Source organism: Gracilinanus agilis, chromosome 2, assembly GCF_016433145.1.
Source record: "Gracilinanus agilis isolate LMUSP501 chromosome 2, AgileGrace, whole genome shotgun sequence".
Taxonomy (NCBI): domain Eukaryota; kingdom Metazoa; phylum Chordata; class Mammalia; order Didelphimorphia; family Didelphidae; genus Gracilinanus; species Gracilinanus agilis.
This window is the reverse complement of record NC_058131.1, coordinates 463,167,971-463,180,216: the sequence shown is the minus strand read 5'-3', so window position 1 is coordinate 463,180,216 and position 12,246 is coordinate 463,167,971. Positions and strand designations below refer to the sequence as shown.

The window sequence follows — 12,246 nt, the reverse complement described above, 5'->3', positions numbered from 1 at the left end:
AGATGATTTTTTCTTCAAGAGGACAGAATTTATTTTTTCTCTTGAGCAAATTTCCTTCACAAAACTAACCAGACTGGATTCACCAGACTTGATCTCAATGACAAAAATTCTAGGACAAACAGTTTTTTGATATGGATACTGAGAAGGCAAATCATGAGGGTAGAAAAATGGACCAGTTGGAATGGAGTTTCCTATCAGTTATTTGATATGCAATAGAAACTGGTAATCATTTTAAAAAAAAACAACACAACACATTCCTTCTATCCAATTTCTCAGTAGTATAGTGAAACCAAATTGAAAGGGTTAGTTTAGTAAACTATGTGAGTGGCCTCAGACCAAACAATGACAGGAAAATAAGAACCATAGCATCTGTCATACTTTGGATCTCTGGCTAAATTTAGACATAAACAAGAGAAAACTGGAAGGCATTTAATTAGTGAGACTTCTGCAGAAGAGCACTTTCATTTAGAATAAAAAGTCCTATATTTCTGTTTTCACAGTCCCACAATTCCATAGCTTTCTGTTGTTGAACTGGAAAAAACACAGAACTATTAAATAGTCAGAAAAATACGTCTTTCATCTGGAGAGGGGTTTGGTACTTTCCTCGAGGCCTCCACACTGGCTTCTAACCCCTGGGAGTGCCAACTGCGCTAGATTGACAGCTCTGAGGAATAAAAGAATTTGTGGAATTTATATACCTTTTAAGAGAACTGAGGATGGCTAGTATGTGTCTGAAGCAGAACTTGAACTAGGTCTTATTTCAAAAGCTACTTCTATTAACTAAATAAGCTAACCTTCCCTTAATTGTATGCAAATTCTTCTTGATTAGCTATACATGAATATTAGCTAAAACTTCCCTTTAACTTTTGCATACTAGCAACTTTCTCTTTGTTGTTGGCATCCTACTCTTTGTAGTTGGGATTTTATTGACAGAAATACTAGAAAGCTTTGCTATTTTCTCCTAGCTCATTTTACAGATAAGGAAATTGAGGTAAACAGAGTTATGTGGCTTACCTGGAGTGAGTCATACAGTTAGTAAGTATCTGAGATCAGATTTGAACTCTAGTCCTCCTTACTTCAAGGTCTGCACCACATAGCTGCCCTCAGTTTTCCTTTATGGATATAAATAATGCTTTGCTGTCTTTAAAATTTCAGTTGACAGCTATGAATCGAGCTCTACAAAATGTGAAAAACAAAACTTGGGTATTTTGGCCAGTTCAGTTTGGCCAATTTCAATTTCCTTGTTGTGAAAGAATCTGTCTTGATTATTTCATAGAAATAAAAAAGTTTCTTCTTGACAGGCATTGCATTGTTAAACATAACTAGGTGGCACAGAGGCTAGAGAACTGGATTTGGTGTAATTTAAAAGCTGAGTTCAAATCCTACCTTATTAGCACTAAATCTCTCTGAATCCATTTCCTCAAGATGTAAAAATGGGGATAATAATAGCACCTATGTCACAGGGTTGTTGTGAGGACCAAAGAAATTTTTAAAGAGCTTTTGCCAACCCTTATATCTATATAAATGCCTTCTTCTTAATAACCAATACCTATCTTTCTCCAGACCTATCAACATGTAAGTGACAAGCAATTGTTTTCTTTTCCATTCTGAACTTTGATTTTAATCAAAACAAAGAGATCCCTTCTAAAAATAAGAGGATCTAGTTAGCTTCTTTCTTCTGCTGTAGTAACCAGTAGCAACAGTATATCTGGAATTCTGAAGAATGGGAAGCCACACTTTCTAATGAAATTCCCACAGTTTGACAAAGGCCCAAAACTAGTGTTTTAATCAGTTGATTTAATTATTTTTATTTAATTAATTTAATTTAATTAAAACAAAAGTTTTAAACAGAACTTTAAAGATGTTATTTTCTGTAATAAAACTAAACTCATGCTAGGCTTTTATGCTGCCTTTAAGGCAACTTGCCCCTCATCTATTCCAGAAGAATTAAAAACTCAGAAAAAGGAGAATTTTTGACCAAGAAGGTATAAAAAGGCCAGGCAACAGGAAATCAAGGCTTCTGCTCTAGCTGAATTCCTTAGCCTTACTGCTCCCTCCCCCTTTCCTGGTCTCCCCTCCCCCAAATCCAATCAAAGGATTAGCCTACAGGTTTAGAAACAACAGTACTTGGGGCTGAAGGTTTTTTCCCCTCCCTCTCCCTCCCTCCCTCCCTCTCCCCTCCTTCTCTCTTGTGTTTAAATGCAGGAACTGGAGAAATCCTTGGCAAACTGGGCTCAGAACTTGAAGGAACTTAATATCATGAAGGCAGACTTAACCCGGTACATTCTTGTGGAAGATGTGATGGTTTTGAAGGAGCAAATAGACCATTTGCACAGACAATGGGAGGAGCTCTGTTTAAGAGTAAGTCACTTCCCTACCGGGGCTTCTCTATTCCGGACGTTTTTGAAATGTCTCCTAAAGTCAGGCCAAGTCGAAAGAAGCTTGATTTCTTTGGATCTGGAGACTGTAAAAGAATAGACAGGCTGTTGTTTCTTGAGAGGGGAGTTTGGTAAAGTTGACCCTTTGTCTGAAAGGCTGCGAGCTGAAGCTTTTCTCCCTCCTAATGATCTCAAGAAAATCACTTGGAGGAAATGCACCAGTGGGGAGCCATGGGTAGTTGATTGCTCTATCTGGAGGAGATATAAAAGAAAAATGTGGAAATTTTCTAAAGGAGAATAAGGGAAAAGATCCTTGTTTTACAGGAGAAAGTCCAGGCTGATTCCCTTGAACAGAGAAGATGAGTTTTACTCAGTTTTATAAAACTATGGAGCCACTAGGAAAGTTTTGAATTAATTTGCGATCGTGTGGTATCAATTTAAAAAAAATCTTTTAAGAAGAAATGTGGAAAACTGTCTTTAATACATTTGAGTGCCTAACCTCTACTTATTAATGCAATTCCTAAGGTTATTAGCATATTGCATCTGTTTGTCATTAAAGTCAGATTTGGAAGAGATTAAAGGAACCAAATACACTTAAAGGTTTTACTTTAAGAATAAGTAAGTATACTAATGGAATAGTAAGTATACTAATGGAATAAAAACCCTTCTCTAGCTTGTTCTTTAGACAGATTGCATTTAAATATTAAAATTCTTTTGTCTGAATTTCTGTAGAGAAAGAAAGATTTATTTTAACCTCTATGCTATGTATAATATTTATATATCGTGGATATATAAATATTATAAAAATGATATATAAATGTAAGGATATTTATATTTAACCTTCAAAGACTAAAATCATGAACTGTTTTAGTTTCTTGTTTTGCTTTGAAAACTAATCTTAATAATGGAGAGTGATTTGGGGTTTGGATTTTTCATTGGAACTTGATTTTAGTTGTATTTAAAGAGTAAATATTTTTAATTCTGTAAAGATCATTTTTAAGATGCTTGCCTGTTGTAGCGAAGAAGAAATCTGAAAACTAGGTGACCTAATATTGCTATTGGTAACATTAATGGAATCAGTCCACCATAATTGAACAGATGTGTTCAGTGGATGATTCTCTGATTTATTTTGCAAAATACAAAGATTTATAATCGGTCATTGGTAAATTCTTGTACCCAAGATTTTGGAATAAAAGTCATGTCTTTTAGAAACAAAATTTCTAGCAAGATTATTATTATTATCATCATTATCATTATCATTATCATTATCATTATTTAAGCCAGGCTTACCTCATCAAAAAGGCATCAGAGTAGAACTTTATGGAGTTTTGTGGTCACATTTTAAATTACCTTTGCTTTCTAGGACTTAAGATTAACATTACCTTTAAAGCCCTTAAATAATCTTACTCCAACCTATTTAAACTTTTCTAAACTTACTTCTTATTATTCTTGTTTGCTTACCCCAAAGTTCCAGTCAAACTGACTTATTTGCTTTACCCAAAACAAATCATTCCATCATCTGCCACCTCCATGCCTGTTCTTTAAGTACATTTTCTCCCCTCTCCTCCCAGCTTCCCAGAGCAGATACCATTTAAGAGTTTTTTTGTCACCAGAGTTGTAGGAATTTAGTAAATGTTTGTTGAATTGAGTGACCTATGTATGCATCAGATAACGTGTGCTAGCAGCCCAGCTCAAAAGCTGAGTCAAGCAAAGGTTACTTAGGCTTTCTTTGATCATAAATACTCCAGCTTATTTGATCTCTTTAAACTTGGACCTGAATATCAATAATATAGAAATAGGTCTTGATCAATGACACATGTAAAACTCAGTGGAATTGCTCGTTGGCTATGGGAGGGGGGTAGGAGAAGAGGGAGGGGAAGAACATGAATCATGTAACCGAGGAAAATTTTTCTTAATCAATTAAATAAAATTTTAAAAATAAAAATAAATAAATAAAACTTGGGCCTGCCTCTAGAAAGCTATAGAGTGTATAACTACTTCCATTTTATGGAAATGAAGTTTCTACTTCTGGTGTCAGTATTGCCCTGATGGCTTTCTCTGTCCTTAATTTTTCTGTTCAGACTAACATTCTCAGATAATTGTTGTAAAGTGCAAGGCTGACGGTGTCACACGTACACACACACACATCTACCCTCATATGCATATACCCACACATACACACACTCACACAATCACTCACACACACTGAATTGCTTTCTGTTGTAAAGATGATTAAATAAAAAGCTCTTCATAACCAGATTCCTACTTTACCTGGGACAGCTAGGTGGCACAGTGGATAAAGTGCCATACCTGGAGTCAGGAAGACTCACTTATCTTCCCGAGTTCAAATCTGGCCCCAGATACTAGCCCTGTGACCTTAGGCAAGTCACTTAACCCTGTTTGCCTCAGTTCCTCACATAAAATGAGCTGAAAAAGAAAATGACAAACCACTCTAGTATCTTTGCCAAGAAAACCCCAAATGGGATCATGAAGGGTCAGAAGTGACTAAAATGACTGAGCACACTATACTACACTCAGTGCATCTACAATATATCAGTACTGACATACTTTATTTTCCACTTATAGGACATTCCATCTCCTATATACTGTTTTTGTACCTTTAAACTGTCTCCTCCATGACTGTCATGCTTTCCCTCCTTACCTCTTAGTTTCCCCATGTTCCTACAAGTCTCAGTTCAAATACCATCTGTTGTTTCCTGGTCTCCTAGCTACTAGTTTCTTCTCCTCTGAAACTGCCTTCCATCTATTCTTCTGCATATTTACACACTATAAATATATACAGTTAATTTATATTTTTTCTTCCCTATCATTAAGTGAGCTTCCTGAGTGCAGGGACTGTTTTTTTTTTCTTCTTTCTTTGTATACATAATTTAGCACATCATAAGAATTTAATAAATATTTTTGATTGACTAATTAATGATTAAACAGTTCTAGGATATCTGGGTGGCTCAGTGGATTTAGAGCCAGGCCTAGAGATGGAATGTCCTGGGTTCAAATAGGGCTTCAGATACTTGCTATAGCTATTCGACTCTGGGCAAATCAGTTTAACCCCTTTTGCCTCAGTTCTTCATCTGTAAAATTAGCTTGAGACAGAGATGACAAAGCACTGCAGTATCTTTGCCAAGAAAACCCCAAATGGAATTGGTAAGAGTCTAGTTGACAGGATTTAAACAACTGAACAAAAAATAGTAGTTATAGTTTCCTTAGGCCTATGAAGTATTTACTGAATTGAATTCTAAGTTTATACATAGAACAGACTCATTACAAAATTTAACCTCTTGGCATACTGTTTCTTTTTTTAATTATCATAAATTTTCTGAGTTTACAAGCACTGTTTTGTTTTTTTGTGTACCTCATAATACCTAACACAGCGCCACATATATGTACTTTAATAAATATGTATTTATTAAATGAAATTATTAAATGAAATAATAGCTGCCATTTTAAAGGACTTTATGATTTATATTTTTGTATAATATATAAATTATATATATACATATACATATACTTTACAAATGCATAACCCGGTGAGGTAGGTGACACAAGTTATCCTCATTTTACAGATGAGAAAACTAGAGCTCAAAGATTGAGGTCCCCTGGACAATATACTATAATTATGAAAAACAGAAAATTTTATCTGCTCAGGGACAGCTAGGTGTCTCAGTGGATAGAGAAACAGGCCTGGAAACAGGAGGTCCTTAGATACTTCTTAGCTGAATGACCCTGGGCAAGTCACCTAAACCCCTATTGCTCTGGCCCTAACTACTTTTCTGCCTTGACCAATACTTTATTGATTCTAGGACAGAAGGTAAGGGTTAAAAAAATGTTTTTTGTCTGCTTACAAATTTTCATTATACTACTTATATGTAACTATGAAAAATTGAAAACAACTTTTAAATATCCAATGAGAGAGCAACAGTTAAAAGCATTTAAGTGTCTATTTGCCGGTCATTATACTCAGTGCTGTGGAGATAGAAAGATTTAAAAAAAAAAAAAGACATACCACTTTCCATCAAGGAGTTTACATTCTGGGAGCAACTGTGACAAAATGTACATAGAAGATAGAGGGAAATAAATATACAAAGTAGTATTCAGAAGAGGGGCATATTGTGGAACACGAATAAAAATGATTTAAGTATTTTGATGCAATTTAGATGGAAGAGGCCAGAATTTGAGTTAAGAAGGTACTTCTAAATCTATAGTATATTGCTTGAAAGAAAATTCTTCATCCTGGTCCATACAAGGAAAGAATGTCCACTACTATAACATTTGGACAGGAATCCTCTAAGGAAGGGTAGCCAATACCATAATGGCAGCCCACTATCCTGTTGGACAACTCAATTTGTTGGGGAATTTTCCCTTTTTGAAACCCTCTGGTTCTGAATTCTGGAGCCAAACAGAATAAGCCTTAAAAAAAAAAAAAAAAGCAAACAAAAAAATCTGGAAAATCTCTATGGAAAAATTCAAATGGAAAGAGAACTAGAAAAATATAACTTGACTATAAAGCAAATGAGAACGGCCAAACAATCTTAATGGAGATTTAGAGGAAGTCACTAAAAAGTTATACTTTGTGTTGAAATTAAATGTAAATGGTTACTTAATTGAAATGACTGTATTGATGTTAAGTTTTTATAAAATACCTGAATTTCTTAAAGAGAAAATATCTTAAAGTGGATATTAGCACACTTCCTTATTTGAGAAGCTTAGATCTGTAGACTTTTAAGACCTACTCAAGTTGGGGTGGGGGAAATGGGAGAGATATGGCCAATACTCAGTATGCTAAATACAAATTTAGCTTTTCAATATCTGCAGGGACTATAATTATAAGAAAATGCAAATTGTTTACTGAGCTAAATGCTTTGTCAATTAAATTTCATTTGCAAACAAACTGTAAAGGATTACTTTTTACCATATTTTTCAAAGAGAATGTTAACCTAATTCTCTAGAGTTTTAAAAGGGAAAGTACAAAACCTTAGATCTACAGTGACAGGTTTTTTTGGGGTTTTTTTTTTTTGGATGGTTGAACTATATGTTTATGGTCACTTTCTCATCCTCTGGAAGTCTCACAAACCATGGAGTTGAACTATCACTGAATCTAACTATTATTTTTAAAAATAGACATTTTTCTTTTCTTGTTCACATTATACATTTGAATGTTCTTGGTTATCTAGTTTCCTTTTGTGGTACTTGCTGCTCTATAACATATTTTCATCTTCAGGTCTCACTACGTAAACAAGAGATCGAGGAGAGACTCAATTCCTGGATTGTGTTCAATGAAAAGAATAAAGACTTATGTGCATGGCTAGTTCAAATGGAAAACAAAGTTCTACAAACAGCAGACATTAGTATTGAAGAAATGATTGAAAGATTACAGAAGGTAAGCTAGGAAGCAAATTTGGATGTCACAGTTTTAACTTTTTGGAAAATGTCTCTGAAAACCAGATTAGATAGCAAGTTAAGCATTTATTAAGTGCTTCCTATATACCAGGCAATCTACTAAATACCAGTGATATAAAGAAAAGCCAGTAGGTCTAATGAAGGAAAGAATATGCAAAAAACTTGGTATACAAACAAGATATACATGGAATAAATTGGGGATCATTTCAGAGGGAAAACACTAGCATTACCAGCAATGGGGAGAATCTGAAAAGTTTTCTTCCAGAAGGTAAGACATGAAAGAAGTCAGAAAACATTTAATCTTTGAATTGGGAGATTTGACACAAGAAATATTATTTTCTAGAGATAAAACTGTAATCTATTAGGCACGTTTTCAGTTAGATGGGTAGTAGATTGAACAAAAATTGCTAAACATTTTTTCTGTAATTTTAGAGGTACAGGGGGGTGAAGGGGAAAGTAAAAACATGAATTAATGTAACCATGGAAAATTTTTCTAAAAAATAAAAGTTAAAAAATTTTAGAGGTACAGAGCTAGGTTGGGTGAAGACACTTTCACTAGGAAAGACCAGAATCATCTACCTATATATCATGTGTGTGTGTGTGTGTGTGTGTGTGTGTGTGTGTGTCTATATATAAAATTTGCAAATTCTAACAGAATACATTTTACCAATTTTTCAGTGTCAATCTAATTCCCTAATGTTTAAAAAGGGAAAGTACAGAAACCACATATATATGTATGTATGTATGTATGTATGTATGTATATATGTATATATGTATGTAGTTGATTCTGATATTTCCTTGTTTTCATTATTTTTTCTTTTTTCATTTTTTTTTAAGCTAGAGGGGCCATATGTATGGGGGCTGGTCAGCTTTGTTTGAATTAGTACCAGATGGTCTTGAAGCCAGGGAATTCGTGAGGTAAAATAGTCCCAAGATTTTAGGATCATAGATCAAAAGTTGGAAAGGACCCTGTAGGCTATCTAATCTAACCCCCCCCCTTTTTTTTAACAGATGAGGAAGCTGAGGGCCAGAAAAGTTGTGACATACACAAAATCACAAATGTATAAGAGGTAGAACCAGTATTCCAACTAGAATCTACAAATTCAGTGTTCTTTCATTTTATTGTGTTCAAGCTAATAAAATTGTTTTCATCTGTCTGTACAATTCTGGAAGGACAGAATTAGAAGTAAAAGACCACTTGAACTTGGAAATGATGAGGTCACATTCCTGCTAAATGCTACTTAGTCAAGCCTTCGATCACATCTGACATTGATTTTGTGTTAATTTAGCTATAACATACATTTTGATTTGGTTATATTTAATAGTCAGTTTGGTAATCATTTAATAAACCTATAATGAGTGAGATACTTTTCTAGCTAACTGGGATTTAAAGATCAAAAAGAAAAGTAGTGAATGAAAAAGCATTTACTATATATGCAAAAGTACTATGCTAAACTCTAGGGATATGATGAAAATAGTAAGGTAGTCCTTCTATCAAAAAGCTCACATTCTAATAGGACAAAGGTTTTTAATGATTTTGTGCCATGGAGTCCTTTAGAAGTCTATGGATCCTTTTTCAGAATAGTTTTGATTTATGCATATAATGTATATATATATATATATATGATTAGCATGAAATATTATAATATGCATATATGATTACAGTGGAAACCAGTTATGTTGGAATATAGCTATCATAGTATTAAAAAAGTAATAGATATGTTTTGCTAACATATCAAATAAGATATATTTAAAATCTAGATGAATTAAAAGCTTAATTAAGCAGTAATTTTGACAGTATTGAACATAAATATTAGGAGTCTGACAATTCTAATGTGATATGAAAATGTCTTTGATTTCTGTTGGTGACAAAATCATAGGTATTACTAATAACAAAAATATTTTTTTGTTGTTGCCTGCATTCATATTGTAAAGAAATGCTAAATTCCAATTAAAGATTGGTGAAAATAAAGATCAAGAAAAGGAAAAAAAATCACTTTTCCAATCCAAGTTCATATCCCACCACCACCACCCCTGAAATCAGTTTAAAGATTCCAGGTTAAAAAACCCTGTAAGTAGAGAGAGACCAAATATATAGGAGGTTTTAAAAGCAAGTCAGATAGAAAGGCTTGATATGGTCTTTAGGGTACGATGGTAAAGCAGATAAAAATGAATCCTAACTAGTGTTACTTCCACTGATTATTTCTGATCATGGACCTGCCTTCATGTAGTTTATATCCTTTCTAGAGTTTTGGCTTATATTTTCTAATCCCAGATTTGATTAGAAGAAAAACAAAGTTTCATAGTTCCTTTACATTAATTTCAAATTCTTGGATGCCTAAATAATTAAAACAACATAGTAATGTGCATTGATATTTTTGTTTAATTATTAGATATTACTTACTGGTTATGTGACTCTGGGCAAGCCTTTAAATCTCCGTTTGCCCCAGTTTCCTCATCTTTAAAATTTGCTAAAGAAGGAAAAGGCAAACCACTGCAGATTCTTTGCCAAGAAAACTCCAACTGGGGTCACAAAGAGTTGGACATGACTGAAAAAAACTGAAAAGCAACAGAATAGCTTTTCACTGAAATATTTTGAGTATAAGATTGTTAGGTAGCAAAAAAGAAATTACTAAGAACCAGAGATCATGACTTCCTGTCAGAGGTGAAGGGGAACTTTTATTACTCTTTTATAGTTTTCAAAAGAAAGTATCTTTTCAGTATTAATACAAGCTGCTATTTTGGTGTCTTTGTCAGGACTGTATGGAAGAAATTAACCTGTTTAGTGAAAACAAACTTCATTTGAAGCAAATGGGTGATCAGTTGATCAAAGCCAGCAATAAGACTAGAGTTGCTGAAATAGATGATAAGCTCAGCAAAATTAATGATCGCTGGCAACATTTATTTGATGTCATTGGATCAAGGTAAGCAAATGTCTAAAATTGCTTCTGGTTTTAAAAACATTTTCTTCTAGAAATTTTTATATAAAAAACATTAATCATCTCGTATTTTTAAATTCTTCTATCCTTCTAACTAAACTTTAAAGAGCTAAATGTATACTATTGTTACATATTTGTTGGTAATAACAAGCAAGAATGTGACAGAGGCAGGAAAATTCCATTAGCCATCATGCCTAAAATCCTCCTGTTCAGTTGTATTGGGAAGATTTTAGCAGTTTTTGAAATAGGCAGGAAGATGGCACAGTGCTTAAACTTGGAGTTAGGAAGATCTGAGTTTGAATTCTGCCCAAGATCCTTAACTAACTGGATGACTTTGAACAAATCACATAACTATTCTGTGCCTTAGTTTCCTCATCTGTAAAATGTGGATCAAATGAGATAACATGTCTACATATCTTTCAAGGTCTATATAAATACAATGATGATGATGATGATGATGATGGACTAGAAACAAAAGAACAAGACTGGCTAATGATGAATTATTAACTAACATGAGACGAGCAATAGTAAGAGAACATTTAGCTTCCTTGGACTCCAAGGCTTGGAGAATTCAAGTATCTAGGCACAAATGAACACTTATGTTCAGTTAGGGAAAGAATTGGCAGCTATGACTGTCAGTGACCTCTGAAAGATCTTAGAGAACTAGAAAGATAAAACAGTAATAGAGAGAGAAAAATGACCAGATTTTCCCAAAAAAGGTAGTGAATAAAGCTTACAAATTATAAGCCAGTGATCCTGATTTAAATCTCTAGCGAAATTCTAGAATGCATTATTAAAGGGATGGTTAGTAAACTTTTCAAAGAGGAAACAGTGTACAGAAAGAATTATAATTATTTTCTTTTGGGTCACACCAGGCTAAAATGATTGATTGCCTTTTTTTTTTAAACCCTTACTTTCCATCTTAGAATTAATATTGTGTATTGGTTCTAAGGCAGAAGATTAGTAGGGGCTAGGCAATGGGGTTTAAGTGACTTGCCCAGGGTCACATAGCTAGGAAGTGTCTGATTTCAGATTTGAACCCAGAACCTCCCATCTCTGGGCCTGGCTCTCAATCCACTGAGCAACCCAGTTGCCACCCTCACTGATTTTTTTGATAGAGGTTGTAGGCTGATAATTCAGGGGGTGATATCTATATAATAAGGATAATAATATTAAAAATGGACATTATTTCAATACTTTAAAGACATATATTATCTCATTTGATCTTTAAAATAACCTAATAAGAGGGTAGCTGGGTAGCTCAGTGGATTGAGAGTCAGGCCTAGAAACAGGAGGTCCTGGGTTCAAATCCGACCTCAGACACTTCCTAGCTCTGTGACTCTGGGCAAGTCACAACCCCCATTGCCTAGCCTTTACCACTCTTCTATCTTAGAACCAATACATAGTATTAATTCTGAGATGGAAGTTAAGAATTTTTAAAGTTAAATTAAATTAAAAAATAAAATAACCTAGTGAGATGGATACTACAAATAGTTTGTTGGACAATAGG

The 12,246-nt window shown here is 34.0% G+C and overlaps 1 protein-coding gene across 1 annotated transcript in view; it reads left to right on the top strand.

Annotated features, from left to right (window-relative positions):
* Positions 1 to 12,246, top strand: part of SYNE2 (spectrin repeat containing nuclear envelope protein 2) — a 419,774-nt gene that overhangs the window by 360,808 nt on the left and 46,720 nt on the right. The window contains exons 102-104 of the mRNA XM_044664857.1: positions 2,206 to 2,361; positions 7,618 to 7,776; positions 10,555 to 10,721. Coding sequence (XP_044520792.1) covers positions 2,206 to 2,361; positions 7,618 to 7,776; positions 10,555 to 10,721 — 482 coding nt within the window. The remainder of the gene's footprint in view (positions 1 to 2,205; positions 2,362 to 7,617; positions 7,777 to 10,554; positions 10,722 to 12,246) is intronic.